Genomic DNA, 18040 nt, shown 5'->3' with positions numbered 1-18040 from the left:
CTCACAACAATTGTCAAAATGTTGTACATTTTCTGTTGTACATTTTTATAACATTATCCATTCATGTTTTTTCACAATTGGTTCAAACAAAATTTTTGTCACCCGATTTTTTTACTAGAGAATAACAAAAGATTTATTGTGTTTCATGTGACGTAATCCTACTAGATTAAGCATGAAATGTTAGCATTTCAGTCAGATTCCTGTACAGTACGTCAGTTAAGTGTAAATTGAAAATGTAATACTCAATGAGAAGAAAAATAGAAGTAAAAGAATTGGAAAGTTATAGAATATTGAAACAAAAAGAGTGAGATTCATCTGATAAATAATGATTAGAATTATCATAATGAAGTTGTAGAATTTCTGCATCATTCTGATGATATTATCAGAAATATCGTGCAGCTTCTCATTCTTGCGCACTTGTAGAGTCTTTTAGAAATATTTTCAAATTAATGAAAAATGATGAAGTGATATTAATTAATTATCAGGAGTTACACGACAGGTAACAATTGATGGCTGTATGAATTTAATTTTTCATGCATGACAATTTAATTTTTAATCTTTTATTCGTGTAATCCAAAAGCGTATTCATCAGCTATTAATTTAATAATAGAAAAATTACAGTAAAAGGGAAAAAGTATGAGGAATGATGCAAATAAGACAGATTAAAAACTGTTTAAACCTTTGGTCGTTTAATTCCAACCAATCTGAAATAAAAACTTTCAATGGAGTGTTTCTGTCATTGTAAAAATTCAGTTTTTCATCTTGCTCTTCATTTCAATGACACAAATCATCTGGTTGAGCTTTCTGCTTTGTATTGTTTTGGCTGAGAATGGAACTATCTCTCTACTAAATCTCGACATCGATGACATTACATGGGATGACTGTAGCAATGGGTACTTCTCAACTAGTTTCAACATCCTTGATAATAGCAATTTGGAATCGATTCTGGATTCAGGCATGGATATTCATAACAACGAACTAGAAAATTCTGTTGGGAATTTGCAGGATAGCATTTTATCTGATTTTTCGCACTTTGATTTTACTGATTTGTGGAAAAGTGAGCATAGAAGCAATGAGGATTCGAAAATCGAAACCGTTCCAATCACAACAGGAAATTCTCAGTTGCAAGAATTGCCGAGAACAGATGGTGAGAATATGCATAGTAATATTTCGGCAAACATTGAGAAGCCCGACATAAAAACTGACCTTCTTACTGCAAAACACTTAAATTTATTTGTTCTGCAAAGTCCTTCCATTACAGGTAACATTCAGTTTTTACTTCTAATTATATATTCTCACAATTTGAATCCATAATCACTTTCCAAATTACATTAATTCATTACCAAATGATATAATGGAAGATGTTAGTTGCAAAAACAAATGTTATAGAAGAATTTTTCAGATAAGAAAAATTATGAATGTCCCCATGTCGGATGTACTATGATAATGAAGAATTACAATGAATACATAACTCACAGGAAAACGCATCCCAAACCTTTTATTTATGAATGCAAAGTGTTCGGTTGTAGACGCACATTCAATCATCAATCATCATTCTACAACCATCAGGAAACACACGGTCCTAAACTTCAGTGCGGAAACTGTGGCAAAATTTTCAACTCTAAAAATAATTTGAGGTCTCACAAGACGCATTGTACGAAAGCTCCACGTTAGTTTCACAAAATTTAACAGAACTTCAAACATGTTTGCCTACTTGGAATTAAATGCATAGTTGAGAAAAACCCGTCCTATAGCAGTACAAAATTCAATAGGAAAACAACATTTAACCATAAATAAATAGATCATCCTCGTTTATATTCAACATAAGAAAAGATAAGCAGTACCTACTGTTCAAGGAATGGAATGAATACGTGATTGAACAGCAAAGAATCGAGGACTGGACCTGATTTCATCGCAGTGAAAAATTTAAAAAAAAAATTTTAAATACATGGGAAAACAAGTAAAGATCCGTGACATGAGCTATTGAAGTATATCGTACACATTTCAATGATCAGTTTTCAAATTGCGTTAATTAATTACAAATTGGTATGATAGAATTATAAAAGCAAATGTTGTAAGAGAATTTTTTAGATGAGGAAAATTACGAGTGTTCCTATGTCGGATGTACAATGAAAACAAAGAATTACAATGAATATATAGCTCACAGGAAAACGCATCCTGAACCTTTTATTTATGAATGCAAAGTGTCCGGTTGTGGGTTAGCATTCAATAATCCATCATCATTCTGCAGTCATCAGCAAACACACGCACCCAGGACTGAGTGCGGAAACTGTGGCAGAATTTTCAGCTGTAAGAATAATCTGAGCACTCACAGGAAGCATTGCACAAAAACCATACGTTAGTTTTTCATATTTAACAAGATTTAAACACGTTTAGCTATCAGAAATGAAATGCACGTACTGAGAAGCAATGTGCTGAGACAGGAAAAAACAAAAAAGAATCAAGAACTTCCTGATTTTATCGTCACAGAAAATCTTCAATTACATTATTTCTTTAAATGCATAAAAAAAAAAAAAAAAAACAAAGTAAAAAACTATAACCTAAGTCATTTGATGTAAATTATCACAGACATTTTTATGATCAGTTTCCAAACTGTGTAAATTAATTAACAACTGGTATGATAGAATTGTAAAAACAAATGTTATACGAGAATTTTTCAGATGAGGAAAATTATGAGTGCCCCCACGTCGGGTGCACAATGAAAACGAAGAGTCGCAAAGAATACACAGCTCACATTAAAACGCATCCCAAACCTTTTATTTATGAATGCAGAGTGCCCGGTTGTGGGCGAACATTCAATCATCCATCATCATTCTACAACCATCAGGAAGCACACGGGCCTAAAGTTCAGTGCGAAAAATGTGGCAAAATTTTCATCTATAAGGGAAATCTGAGATCTCACAGGCAGCGATGTATGAAAACTCCACGTTAGTTTTACAAATTTAGCAGCACTTTAAACATGTTTGTCTACCTGAAGTGAAATGCACATAAAAATGTGATGGAAAACATCCGAAAAATTCAATAGATACTTCTATTTAACCAATCCCAACAAAGAGATAGATCCTTCTCGATTCTCCATTATGCTCAGCATAAAAGGCAATAAGGAATACCTGTTGTTCTAAGAATCCGATAAATTTATAAGTTATTTTCATAAGCAAACTTCAATGCAATTTTCAGTTCTGAAATTTCTTTCAACACTCACAAGAAGCTTTGCATCGGAGTTCCGCGTTGGTTTTGTAAATTTAGCAAAATTCTAAACACTTTTGCCAACTGCAAGTGAAATGTACGCAAAAATGCGTTGCGAAACATTCGTATCCGTGGTATAGCAAAATAAAATTCTTAATATACTGCGATGTACAGAAGGTATATTGAAATGCATTTCACTGGTTATTCCTACAGCAAACTCTTCAATTCTTTTACATCTCAAAATATTCATTGTAGGAGTGAAAGAAGAGATACATAATTCTAGTATACATTGGGAGTGACACAGAAGAATACGTAGGAGTCAGAAGATGCGCGTCATCAATATGCTACAGACAATTTTTTGATGAAATTATGTTATTTAACTATCTGATATGTTTCACATTTATCTTTTTTCTAACTATATTTCATGGAAATGACATAAACATTCTGATTAATGGAGATATGTAAAGTTCAAAGATCAAAACATTTGGATATCTAAAATAACAACCTGTTAGTTCCAACTCTAAAATTGATTTGATCAGTGGGTTCTGTGCATGACTTTTGCGCCGGTTACTTTATTTCACTCTTGTATTGGTTTTTCAATAACAGGAGTGAAATTTTGAAAATGAAAGCTTTTGTATTGTCAAGTGCCATGAGCGACACTAAAATCAGTGATGGTGGGGGGGATAAATCAAAATTTTTTATAAGTGGAAATAATTTCTCGTTTGAAGCTTAATTTGATAAGCCAAAATGCCCACACTGTTGCTCTTAACATGCGAGTCTAAAACGCTTCTCATCTGTAAATTGAAATTTTATTGATTTCAAAGTTTTCTTTACCTTTCTAATAGTTGTCATAATTGCTCTATTAAATTCACCGTCTTCTTGATATTTGAATTCCTATTGTGGCTATTTACTTTTCCCCTCTTCTAGTCACTGCAATCCCTTTCATCATGGTTGATAGTTTTTGAGTTTACTTGGTGGAATTCCTCTAGTAACAACGTTCATTTGATTATGCGCACTTGGAAGATATCAGGAAGTGAAATCTGCCTTTCATATCTCTTCTACTCAATTTTGTATAAACCGGGAAATAATCTTGAATAATTTTTGATCCAAAATAGAGCACATTTAGAATTAGACCAAAGTGTTACAGGCACATCTTTTTGCTTCAATACAAACTGTATAATTTTTACCCCAATTAGTACTGAAAGTAATTCCAAACGAGGTATGGTAATTTAAGTGGGGCAATACGTGATTTAGCATAAATGAGAAATGTTGAGTTCTTACCATATTTTTTGATAATGAGAACATACATTGCTGCTGTGTATGTTTTATTTGAAACATCCGAAAATACATGTATTTCTAGTTGATCTAATGGGTTTATTACAGGTCGAGCTATTATATTCTTTTTTTTTTTTTTTTTTTTTTTCGATAGGTTCAAGGCTGCTCTCACAACTTGTTTTGTTTCCATAAAAGTTGAAGGAATAATTTTAATGTAATCATTGAAGGAACTAAAAACCCTAGAGGGTCATACTATGAAGCAACAAATTGCAAGATAGTTCTCTCAGTTACTTTCTTTTAATTCCATGGTTTAAGTATTATATTATACGAATTATATTTAAATCATAAATCCAATTGATACCAAAAAAACTATTTTAGTTAGAATTATCCTTGTCGTAGTGGATTCATTGTTTTGATAAAAGATTCATTGTTTCAAAAATGGAAAAAACAAAGGTACACAATTTCACAAGAAACTGCGTGGGGTATTTTATGGTCTTTTTCATGTGGAAACAAAGCCTAGTCAATTATTACTTTGCAGTTTGTAGCGTTACGCTTTTTGATTGTAAATAAAAGTTAGCAAAATTTCATAGTGATTTTCAGTTTTTCGAGTGATATAAAATTGAAACTTATTGCATTGCGACAAAAATGATTTAATTCGAGAATGAACAAATGCTAATTTAAACAACAAACATAATCAAATTCTACGGAATCGGTTTCCATTCATAAACCAAGAAAACTATCTTTGTTGGGATAAACTGACAAAATATGGTTGCACAATCCTATTAAGTGGAACTACAAGTGGTCTGCCAGTGCTGAAACAAAAGGACTGTTAAATGATGCAAAGAAAACAACGCTAGTAGTGTACTTATGAGAAGATATTAGAAGGTAAACTTACTTCCAAGGTAGCATTGCATCAGTTATTCGTCCAATCTACAATAATTGATTGAGGAGACTCGTGGCGTATGGAGTAACGGTATTCTGCGATGTGCTTAGAAAGGTAAAGGTGACATGGGTATAGTTCTCGTTGACGATAACATCAGTGGGAAAAAAATCGTTCACCCTGAGAACCCGCACTTTTGATTTTTTAGTTTTTTTTTTTTCAGTGTCACATCATATCTATATAAATTCTCAAAAATTACCGGAGCGGATCTCTTTGACGCTACTAATAATATGTCTGTGCCGAAAATGCAAAAAAATAATATGAAAAGTGCAAATCGTGGGTTTTTCATCGTTTGCAAAGCGTTTCCAGAATTAGTGCCTTAATGAAGGGAAGCAATGTGAATTTAATACAAACACATATTACAGTGAGTTAAATTTTAATTTGATGAGCCTTGAGGTTGCGACTTTTCAGTCTAACGGAAAAGGACGGCCAATTTAGATTTTCAAGCAACTTACCAATCGTTTTTTGAAAGTAAAAATGAAGACCGAATGAATTCGAGGGATACGATGCAAATATACAGTGAATTCCATGTCAATTTCGTTTCTCTTTTAAGCTGAATAATCTTTGCTCATTGCATGAATTTAACAACAAGTTTATTATAAATTTTGATCAATTAATCTCGTATTTTTTGCATAATAAAATGGAAAATGACTTTTGTCCTACGTAAATCCGCATACTATCGAAAAAGGTTGAAAGCATTCATTTCAAAAGAAATAGATTCGATGTTAACACTCAATAAACTCTAGCAGTAGTTAAAAATAACAGTAATTAAAAGTAATAGTAACCAGACAGTGTATTTTTCATTGATGGAATCTTCCAGAAATATAATTTGTATGTGATAACGAGGATCAGTTTTAATAGTAGAGTTTTTTTTTTTTTTTTTTTTTTCATTACAAAATGTGAAAGAAATGAAGAAATAATTCCTTATGAATAATATTTAATAAAATTCCGCATATCTGTATTTGTGGTTACATGTTATCATAAATGAGCAAAATTTCTGTCTTTGGCATGAAATGTAATCTTTATTAAATTATATTTTAAACAAACAAGCGAAATTAATTATCCACAAAATTACTTCTTTCGTCTTTTTTCTTTTCGTTTTTAACGCAGTTTCTGTTGATAGTATAAATATTAATATATTATCTTTTTCGATATTTTTGCTTACTGCAATTGAAGACAAACGTTTATGACAAATTATATTAAGCGTAGCAGAACAGTAATCACTGTAATATTTGCCAAATTTTTTTAAGACAATCAAAAAGTCGTAAGTTACTTACAATCTAATCAATATTTATAGATTATTTGAAACAAAAAAATTGAAATATGTATTTGTGTGCATGTGTCTGTGTGTGTATGTGTGTGTGTGTGTGTGTGTGTGTGTGTGAAAATTATCCCTCAAATTTTTATTAGCTAATTGCCATACTCTTATATTATTTATTGATAATTTCAGCCACCAAAAAACACTCACAAATAAAGTATCCCAATTCATTTCAATCCGCTGATCCTTCTTTGCTATCGTTTCATATCGCGCTTTGATTTCTTCAATTTTAGAGCAAAATCCTTATCGGATATGCCTTTCATCGTCTACAACGATAATAAAGCAATTTGTTTCTTTTTGATAAAATATTCGAGATTTTAGAAAGTTTCAATATCTTTAAAACATATTTATTATGATAATCCATGGAAATAGCTACAAATGAATCATTTTATTCTGTCAAATTTATGTTAATGAATAGCTTATAATTTTTTATTAGTTTCTTTATGTAAAATAAAATTTTAAACTAGACTAGGTCACATACACTATTTTCAGGTTGTCCTGATTTTTGTTTGTCAAGGCCAAAAATGCCAAAATTTTTGCCCATAAAAATGTAGAGTGTCTAAAAGTACAATCAATAATAATTTAATAAAAATTGCAGAGGAGTTTTACGCTATTATGTTTTATTGTGATAGATGTGATTTATTTTATTTTCTTTAACCTTATATTTCGGATTGTCGTCATCAGCAATTTCCATTATATTCTCTCATTTCAGGCAATGATTCTTCTTGTGTTACGACTTTTCAATTGTTTCAATTGTGTTGAAGCATAAAATATATAAAGCAATCTTGACGTTGCTGTAGTGTGGCCAAAGTCAAAGAAGAAATTATATACCAAATCAATATGATTTATATCGGTAGTCCGATATAAATCTCTGATACAGTTTGTTTCCCAAGTTTTTGCTAAACCGCTAATCCATTTTCACTTCCAAACTACTAAAATCTCATCAAAGTCTTAAAAAGGAAAGAATATTACAAAGCCTTAACTAAGCAATCTATACAAATTCTAAAAAACAGTATTTGCTTTAGCTTTCCTGTAGTAATGAAAAACATTAACTGTTGTTAGAACTCACATCACTTCACAGTTAGTAATTATTTTGTAATATGATATAATGGAGAAAATGACAGTATTAATTTGTCATCGAACTTACAATTGCAATCACAAAGAATGACAAATGTATTTCCACCTTAACAAAATGCACATTTTTTCATGATGATTTTGAAAATGGATTACAGTAATAAATCATCTCGAAAAGCAAAAAAAATTGCCCAATAATCCATCGACTACGTGCACGTCAGTGGCCAGACATCTCATTGACAATTTAACACTTTACATGAAGTGATTTTCAAGAGATTCGAGAGATTTTTAGAGAGAGAGAAAGAGAGCTTCGAGAGATCACGAAGTAAAACTTAGATTCAATAGGGGAAATTTAAATTTATCAAGCACAAATATTATTGGATTTTATAAATTTATAATGTCTATGTGTACGCATAATTAGCTTAAGTTTCTCATATGATATTAACGTTGACAAAATTGTTAGGATTGTAAGTTTAGCACTTTAGTACTGACATGTTAGTTCAAAATCGGGTTTAGCTTATAAATAAACTGTTCATCGTGTGTTTTCATATGTTTAATACATTCTAGTTTTTAGTGTTCACTGTAAGCCTCAAAATAAAGACTTTTCGACTGCTTCCTTGTTAAATGAATCTTCCCAATTCAGAGAAGTAATAGCATCTGGCCAGTTGGCATGTAGATTGGAATTTCATTAAAGTAATAAGTCATGGTTGAAAAACAAAAAATCATTAAAGAACTTAAAGTTTGAATCATTGTATCTTCCTAATTCAGAGAAGTAATTCAACCAGAATTTATACAAAATTTCCAATTGATGGCATATTCTCGCTAAAATTTCTTCAAGAATTGTCTTGATGAGAATGGTAGGCACAGTTATTTTTTGGTAATGACTTAAATTTACATTATTTTTAATGAAAATTAACTTATTCCTACTAAAAATGCATTTGATATAAAAATAATATAATTAAACAATTTGGTAATGTCAAATTCCAACTGATCAAATTAAACGTTCAAGACATAAAAGCTGGTCGAATAGTGAACTTGAAAGAGGTCAATTAATGGAATATAATACTTTCCATGCAATTTCAGCAGATGAAAGATTGTTGGAATAGAACAAAAGCGAAATATGTAAATTTAGCTCACAACAATTGTCAAAATGTTGTACATTTTCTGTTGTACATTTTTATAACATTATCCATTCATGTTTTTTCACAATTGGTTCAAACAAAATTTTTGTCACCCGATTTTTTTACTAGAGAATAACAAAAGATTTATTGTGTTTCATGTGACGTAATCCTACTAGATTAAGCATGAAATGTTAGCATTTCAGTCAGATTCCTGTACAGTACGTCAGTTAAGTGTAAATTGAAAATGTAATACTCAATGAGAAGAAAAACAGAAGTAAAAGAATTGGAAAGTTATAGAATATTGAAACAAAAAGAGTGAGATTCATCTGATAAATAATGATTAGAATTATCATAATGAAGTTGTAGAATTTCTGCATCATTCTGATGATATTATCAGAAATATCGTGCAGCTTCTCATTCTTGCGCACTTGTAGAGTCTTTTAGAAATATTTTCAAATTAATGAAAAATGATGAAGTGATATTAATTAATTATCAGGAGTTACACGACAGGTAACAATTGATGGCTGTATGAATTTAATTTTTCATGCATGACAATTTAATTTTTAATCTTTTATTCATACAGTCCAAAAGCGTATTCATCAGCTATTAATTTAATAATAGAAAAATTACAGTAAAAGGGAAAAAGTATGAGGAATGATGCAAATAAGACAGATTAAAAACTGTTTAAACCTTTGGTCGTTTAATTCCAACCAATCTGAAATAAAACTTTCAGTGGAGTGTTTCTGTCATTGTAAAAATTCAGTTTTTCATCTTGCTCTTCATTTCAATGACACAAATCATCTGGTTGAGCTTTCTGCTTTGTATTGTTTTGGCTGAGAATGGAACTATCTCTCTACTAAATCTCGACATCGATGACATTACATGGGATGACTGTAGCAATGGGTACTTCTCAACTAGTTTCAACATCCTTGATAATAGCAATTTGGAGTCGATCCTAGGTTCAAGCATTGATGTTCATAAAAGAGATCCAGAAAATACTGGTAGAGAATTACCAGGATCATCTGCTAGGAATTTGGAGATTAGCATTTCATCTGATTTTTCGCACTTCGATTTCACTGATTTGTGGAAAAGTGAGCATAGAAGCAATGAGGATTCGAAAATCGAAACCGTCCCAATTACAACAGGAAACTCTCAGTTGCAAGAATTGCCGAGAACAGATGGTGAGAATATGCATAGCAGCATTTCATCCGACCCTCTACACTTCGTAGATCTCAGTCATTTCCGCGAAATTAACGATGCAAGTACTAAGGAATTTGAAAACATAACTGATCTCGTTACTGCGAAAAATTCAGAGTTATTTGTTTTGCAAAGCGCTTCCATTACAGGTAACATTAAGCTTTTGCTTCTAATATAAATTAAAACCATAATCACTTTCCAAACTATAACAATTATTTACCAAATGATAAATGGAAGATGCTAATTGCAAAAACAAATGTTATAGAAGAATTTTTCAGATAAGAAAAATTATGAGTGTCCCCATGTCGGATGTACTATGAAAACAAAAAGTCACCAGGAATACATGGCTCATAGGAGAATGCATCCCAAACCTTTTATTTATGAATGCAAAGTGTCCGGTTGTGGACGAACATTCACTCATCAGTCAACACTCGTCAATCACCAAAAAACACACGGGCCTAAACTTAAGTGCGAAAATTGTGGCAAAAATTTCAATTCCAAGTATAAACTAAGCGCTCACAGGAAGCGTTGTGCGAATGTTCCATGTTAGTTCCACAAATTCAGAAAATTTTGAACATTTTTTACCTGACCGGAAGTGGAATGCACAGCTGAGAAACATCCGTTGTATAGCAGTAGAAAATTCATTTGATACAACGAACTCGATAAAGAGATAGATCCTTCTCGTTTATGTTTCATATAAAAAACAATAAGCAGCACCTGCTGTTCTCAGAATCCGATAAATTTAAAAATTATTTTCTTAAAAAGTTTTTTGCTTTTACATGAAATTGTGGTATAAATAGTAAAGAATCATGATCTTATCACAGCGGGAAATCTACAATTACATTTTTTGTTTAAACAGATGAAACAACAACTAAAAAATCGTGACCTATGTTATTTGAGATATATTATCACCGACATTTTTACAACCGGTTTTTAAATTGCATTATAGAATTGTGAAAATAAATTTTATAAGACAGTTTTTCAGTTAAGGAAAATTACGAGTGTCCCCATGTCGGATGTACTATGAAAACGAAGAATTACAATGAATACGTAGCTCACAAGAAAACGCACCCCAAACCTTTTATTTATGAATGCAAAGTGCCCGGTTGTGGGCGAACATTCAATCATCCATCAACATTCTACAATCATCAGAAAACACATGGACCAAAATTTCAGTGCGGAAGCTGTGGTAAAGTTTTCAAGTGCAAGAGTAATCTGTTCTTTCACAAGAAGCATTGCGCGAAAGCTGCATGTTAGTTGCACAAATTTAACAGAACTTTAAACATGTTTGTCTACCTGAAGTGAAATGCACATTAAAATGTGCTGAGAAAAAACCGTTGTATAGCAGTACAAATTCACTAAAGAAATAGATCCTTCTCGTTTATATTCAACAAAAAGAAAGATAAGCAGTACCTGCTGTTCAAGGAATGGAATGAATTTAAAAGTTATTTTCTTAAGAAGGCCTTTGCTTTTACGTGAAATTGTGGATATTAAACAGTAAAAAATCAAGAACTGATGATCTCATCGCATCAGGAAATCTACACTTACCTTTTTCATTTAAATACATTAAAAAACAAGTAAAGAAGCTATTTGAAGTATATTATCACAAGCATTTTAATGATCAGTCTTCAAAATGCGTTAATTAATTACAAATTGGTACGATAGAAATATGAAAACAAATGTTACAAAAGAATTTTTCAGATGAGAAAAAATATGAGTGCCCCCACGTCGGGTGCACAATAAAAATGAACAGTCGCAAGGAATACATAACTCACAGAAAAACACATCCCGAACCTTTTATTTATGAATGCAGAGTGCCCGGTTGTGGGCTAACATTCAATCATTCATCATCATTCTACAACCATCAGGAAGCACATGGGCCTAAACTTCAGTGCGGGAACTGTGGCAAAATTTTCAACTCAAAAAATAATTTGAGGTCTCACAAGAAGTATTGTACGAAAACTCTACGTTAGTTTCACAAATTTAGCAGAACTCTAACATGTTTGCCTTCCTGGAGTGAAATGCACAGCTGAGAAAGATTCATTATATAGCAGTACAAAATTCATTAGATCAATATTTAACAAAGACTCAACAAAGAGATAGATCCTTCTCATTTATATTCAACATAAAAAAAGATAAACTGTATCTGCTGTTTAAGGAATGGAATGAATGTGTGAAATTGTAGGTATTAACAGCAAAGAATCGAGGACTGGATATGATTTCATCGCAGCGGAAAATTTACAAAAAAAAAAAATTTTAAATACATGAGAAAACTAGTAAAGAACTGTGACCTGAGCTGTTAAGTATATCGATAGAATTATAAAAACAAATGTTGTAAAAGAATTTTTCAGATGAGGAAAATTACGAGTGCCTCCATGTCGGATGTACTATGAAAACAAAGAATTACAGTGAGTACATAGCTCACAGAAAAACACATCCCGAACCTTTTATTTATGAATGCAGAGTGCCCGGTTGTGGGCGAACATTCACTCATCCATCATCATTCTCCATTCATCAGGAAACACACAAAATTAATGTTCAGTGCGAAAATTGTGGCAAAATTTTCATCTATAGGAATAATCTAAGCGATCATAGGAAGCATTGTACGAAAAATCCACGTTAGTTTCACAAATTTAGCAAGACTTCAAACATATTTGTCTGTTTGAAGCGAAATGCACGAGAAAATGTGCTGAAAATGTGCACATGAAAACGTTGTATAATAGCTATACAAAATTCAGTAAATAATGCGATGCAAAAAAAAAGCCATGTAAAGAAGCACTTAATTGCTCCATTAGGCCAAATTTCGGCAAACTTTTTATTCCTTTTGGTGTATTCATTCTAGTCGTAACAGAAAGCAATTAACAATTCGCGAATATTTCAGAAGAAATACGATAGGGTGCGCAAGAGTGAGAAGCTGTATGTGTCGTGAAAGACGAAATATTTAAATTATTATATCCAAACTAACAAATTTCTCTTATCTAATTCCTTTTCCTCACACAACAAAAACCCTTTGTTGGTAAAAATCCTTCTTTAGCAAACCCTTTGTTAGCAAAACCCTTTATTAGCAGTCTTTGTTTCACATCAGTTAAATATCCTCTGCCGGATATCAGCTCAGTTCTGCATATAAACAATCGTCCTCCATGCGGTGGTTCATTCTGCATTTTGGGGTGGTTTTGATATCATTTTAATGTTTTATAATTATATCTTTCGTTACGCGTTTGTTAATCGGTGTAGCATCCGTACGATATGTATAAAGCGCTATTATTTGCTTCATGTTAAATAAAGGTTTAATTACCCAAGTTTGAGGTTTCACGACAAAATAAATTTTTGGTGCCCGAGGTGAGGTGAGGTATGTCGGCCAGTATAATTGTTCAAGCTACACCAGTAAAAGCGAATCTCGAGGGACTCCTCGATGAAATACAACAATTGGATCTAACTCCGTTAGACCAAAAAGCGACAGTAGAAGTATTGTGCCAGCAATACGAAGCAAGGGCAAGGATTATCAAAGAAAAGTTGATGCGCCTCGAAAAATACGTTGGCACTCTTGAGAAGATCAACGACAAATGGTTGAAACACATTCAACTAGCCCCAATGTCGCAAAAGAAAAAAGAAGAAAAATACGAACAAATGACAAACGACGATAGAGGTATTTTAAAATTAATTAACATAGGTACGGATACCATTATAACCTTATCTATGTACAAGAATGATACAGAGTTAGCCCTTAAACGTCTAGCACAAATTAAAGAACCTAGCTTAACTGAATGTCGTCCAGTAGTAAATTTATCACAATTGTCGTTACCACCGTTTAGTGGAGACCCTAAAACATGGAGAGAATTCTGGAGTAGTTTCGAAGCCTTCGTACACTCTCAAAACATACCAGATATCCAAAAATTAAATTACTTGGTTCTTGCTTAAGAGGAAACGCCCTCCAGCTAGTAAGAGGTTACGATAGGGCACCTGAAAACTATAGAATTATAAGAGAATTATTAATGGAGAAATTTGGTCGTGTTTCCACTATAAGAAAATTACTTTACAATGAACTCATATCTACAAAACGAAACAACCGAGACTGGAAAACAATAATCGAAGAAATGGAGAGAGTTCTAAGGCAGTTAGAAGCAATTGGCGAAAACGTAGAGCAACCTAGCATCGAAACGATAATAGAATCCAAATTGCCAAACTGGATATTAAACCAGGTTTATCAACAGTATGGCATTTCTGGTGCTATCATCAGAATGGTGTAGAAATTTACAATTTTATTGATATTCATAAATCTATCTTATTTTATGGAGTAAATACACTTTTTGCAATTTTTCTCCTTATGAAAATTAGAACCGACAGAAATTAGTCATTGCATAGCTGAATTGATATTATTCAAATAAAGTAATCAAGTAAGAAATAATCTTTTTATTTGATTTCTTTTGTCGTTTTTTCGAATGATCACGAAACGAAACTTAGAATCAATAAAGGATTCAACATTTACGGATTGCTATGCAGAACCTTAATAAATTTGCGGAATGAACAGCAAACGTAGAATGAGTTTTTGATCAATTTCCTTTATTTACAGACCTTTGCTAAATGGAAATGACACCAGCTTCAAAATATATTTTTTGGCTTAAAAAACAAAGCTCAAATTATTTTCGAGTACTTTCACCTGTTTTTTTTTTTTTTTTTTTTGTATATTTTTGAATGTTTTAATGGTGAAAACAATTTCACCGATACAATTAAATGCCAATTAAGTTTTCATTTAAATTGACTGGAAAGCATATTTTGGGAAAATTTGCAAATTGTCAATATTTTTTTTGCGAAACTTTATAAGCATTTTATCCTTTTTTTACAAACTTTTTAAGCTTTATAAACTTTTCATCATTTTATCTAAGCAAAAGTGAAATAATATGGCTTTTGAGCAAAATTCCAAGCAAGCAAAAGTTTATCAAAAATTACTTAAAACTTCACTGAGGAGATAACGCTGACATGACGAACAGGATTAACGGCAGTGATATTTACGGAAACTGATGATCTCATCGTATCAGGAAATGCATGAAAAAGTTGAATCTCTTGATTTCAATGAAATTATTTTCTTCACAAACTTATCGAATATCATTACCGAAACTCGAAAGCTGGATAGATCAATGGTATAATTTTCTTGCTTATTTTTATGCTTATTTTTATTTCTGATTCGCAACACTACTTTTGCTTTAATTTCTTTTATAAAATTTATTATACTGTTGCTTCTGTTAATAAAGGAATTATTACATTCGTGCAGTACCCCACATATTATAGCATCCACATCCAACGAATCTCCTTAGATCAAGAAATAGATCTCTCCAAGTGAGACAAATTCACGCTGAAATTCGACCGTGCCAAATCTCCCACAGCAATAAACTCATTCATAATTGTCTTATCTGACTGATCCTCATGCAACAGAGTGATTGTTCTGAAAAGGTTAGGGAGTATTCTAGTCATTCCAAATTTGCCATAAATCTTTTCTGTTTCAGGTGTCAAGTATTCTGGTGAGGTCAACAAAGATCGCGTGGAGTCTTCTGTTCTGCTCTATATTTTTTTTTGCACTTGTCTGAGCACAAATACAGTGCCTCTGGTACTTCTAATAGACTAAAAATCACGTTAGCTCTGAAGTAGAAGTGCTTCGGGAGTAGTGAACACTAGTCTATTCAGAAATATTTTTGGAAGAATTCTGTCAATCTTTAGACCATCGGTTGAGAATGTAAGATTTATGAGAAGAGGCCATCTGAGGAGGGCTGTGAACCTGACATGTTGTTCCTATCTGCTTTTACAAGCTTCGTAGAATCCCTCTGTGATTGCCGACATCTGCGCGTGATTGGATTTTTTGCGCTAAATTAATCGATATCGCAGTTCATTGATTCATGACAATACGCTGGATATAGCTAGTGACAAATATATAATGATAATTCAAATATAGATAATACATCTCGTACTCGAATTATAAGGTCAATTAAGCTTGATTAATTAGGTTATATGCTTGTTTTACTTTAGAAATACGTGTTTCGGATGTTTTAACGTTCTACCAATTAATAACTATCCTTAATATCGATATTAATACATATTCATGGGGAATGTCAGAATAAATAAATTCAAATTCCTAAAAATATTGATTTGGACTATTATTTTTTTTAATTTTTTGTTGTTAATGAAGCCAATATTTCAATATTCCGACTCATTTTATTAGCTGAAAAACATATGATTAGACAAATTTTCATGTTATGTGGAAATGCTTTATCAATAGTGGATTGTTTCAAAACTACAGAAAATTTTTTCATAACAATTTATAAAGTAATCAATAATCATTGATTTCAAATAATAAATAATTTCAAACAAATACAAAGGAAGTAAACTGAATTGAGCTATGGAATTTTATTTATGATGATTTTGAAAAGGAAAAAGAAATTAAAACAAATTTGAGACAAAAATAAAATGTAAAACATAACGAAAAGGAAAACAAAAATAAAAAAAACAAACAAAGAACAAACTTTTCAAGTTTATTTCATTAAAAATAAAAATTTCACACAGTGAAAACTTTAAAAAATAAATAATATACAAAAGGTGTCAAAATTAATTGTCAGCAAATGAATTTTTAGTTATACAAAGAACAAATTTCTTAATGATTTTAATAAGGCAAAAATTGATAAATTAATTATAGGATTTGTCCAAGTTTGTAAAATTTTGAGTTTTAACATTTTTTTTTATTCTTTACATATAATATGTGTTTTTTTTTGAAATGATAAAAATTTCAGTTTTTCTTCTAATTTTTCATGTTATTTCATTTTTTCTCACCTCTTTTAAATTTCTATCAATTAATTATTAGTTTTTTTTTTTTTTTTTTTTCTACTTTTTCTTTTATGGAGTATGATTTGAAAAAGTGGTAAGTTGGTAATCACCAAAACTCATACGTATATCGCGACTTAACGCTTCCATTTGACTACGAGCAATCTCTTTGAGATCTTCTTTAGAAGCAAATTCATATTCATTTTCATAACCAATCGAATGAACACTGTAAAAATTCACATTTTAATTTTAAAGTTGGTTTAACGAAAATGAAAAAAAAAAAGTTTTCAAAAATAGAGAAAAAATTTCCATCCTTTATGCTAGAATTTTCTGACAATATTATTATTCTAATGATAAATTAAAATAATTGAATGATAATTTATGCTTAACAAATATTAATTCATTTCAAGAAAGAGAAACAAAATTTTTTTCAATAATTAAAATGAATCACATTTATTGAGAGAATACCATTGATTACTAATAATTATTATGCATTTCTTGAACATATTAATCATAATTCATAATAATTACAATAATAATTATTGTTTACTTTACTTATTCGTTTACTTTTTGATTACAAACAAAATTATTGTAAGCAAAATTATTATACAAATCTAATCTTTGCAATTATAATACAGCAAGTATTAATAAATAATAGTTATTAAAAAAAGAGAATTAATGATATGTGTATAATATTTTTTGATGCAATATTTTTGTCTATTTATATAAAGATTTACATTTTAATCCTAAATTTGTAAACATATCTGATGTATGTAAATATGATTTTAAGCATTACCTATTCCATCGAAGATTGCTAAAAAAGATGGTGTGCCAATTGATGAACAGATACTATCAATATCAGCATCATTACCATTATCACTTTGACTCCACAATCTACACTTTTGTCGTTGTGGATTACTTACACCACTACATTCTCTGCAATCATTTATGTATTGTGCAATATCAGGATAGTAATAATAATATATAGCAAATTAACTAACCATCGACAAATTAATTATACTTAATTATTATCAAATAATTAAATATGACTTTTCTTTTATAGCTACAAAATGATATCATCTACATTGAGCAAAATTTTTG

General features: G+C 30.9%; 5 protein-coding genes across 5 annotated transcripts; 4 read left to right on the top strand and 1 right to left on the bottom strand.

Annotated features, from left to right (window-relative positions):
• Positions 1–777: 777 nt before the first annotated feature.
• On the top strand, positions 778–3506 carry Bm10664 (Zinc finger, C2H2 type family protein; the record flags this gene model as incomplete). The annotated part of the gene is made up of 5 exons (XM_001902650.2): positions 778–1261; positions 1403–1669; positions 2092–2358; positions 2682–2948; positions 3463–3506. 5 exons carry the CDS (start codon positions 778–780, stop codon positions 3504–3506), a joined length of 1329 nt encoding a protein of 442 aa, XP_001902685.2.
• A 6216-nt stretch (positions 3507–9722) lies between these two features.
• On the top strand, positions 9723–11389 carry Bm10112 (Zinc finger, C2H2 type family protein; the record flags this gene model as incomplete). Its single annotated transcript, XM_043076557.1, has 3 exons — positions 9723–10281; positions 10411–10677; positions 11118–11389. 3 exons carry the CDS (start codon positions 9723–9725, stop codon positions 11387–11389), a joined length of 1098 nt encoding a protein of 365 aa, XP_042932491.1.
• Positions 11390–13483: 2094 nt separating this feature from the next.
• Positions 13484–14379, top strand: Bm17368 (Uncharacterized protein; the record flags this gene model as incomplete). The annotated part of the gene is made up of 2 exons (XM_043076556.1): positions 13484–13993; positions 14068–14379. 2 exons carry the CDS (start codon positions 13484–13486, stop codon positions 14377–14379), a joined length of 822 nt encoding a protein of 273 aa, XP_042932490.1.
• Positions 14380–15150: 771 nt separating this feature from the next.
• On the top strand, positions 15151–15714 carry Bm17367 (Uncharacterized protein; the record flags this gene model as incomplete). Its single annotated transcript, XM_043076555.1, has 2 exons — positions 15151–15270; positions 15634–15714. 2 exons carry the CDS (start codon positions 15151–15153, stop codon positions 15712–15714), a joined length of 201 nt encoding a protein of 66 aa, XP_042932489.1.
• Positions 15715–17011: 1297 nt separating this feature from the next.
• On the bottom strand, positions 17012–17885 carry Bm18121 (Uncharacterized protein; the record flags this gene model as incomplete). Its single annotated transcript, XM_043076554.1, has 2 exons — positions 17012–17165; positions 17863–17885. 2 exons carry the CDS (start codon positions 17883–17885, stop codon positions 17012–17014), a joined length of 177 nt encoding a protein of 58 aa, XP_042932488.1.
• Positions 17886–18040: the final 155 nt, after the last annotated feature.

This window comes from Brugia malayi, assembly GCF_000002995.4.
Source record: "Brugia malayi strain FR3 genome assembly, contig: Bm_v4_Chr1_scaffold_001, whole genome shotgun sequence".
NCBI lineage: Eukaryota > Metazoa > Nematoda > Chromadorea > Rhabditida > Onchocercidae > Brugia > Brugia malayi.
The sequence above is the reverse complement of the archived record's forward strand: the minus strand, read 5'-3'. Positions and strand labels throughout refer to the sequence as shown.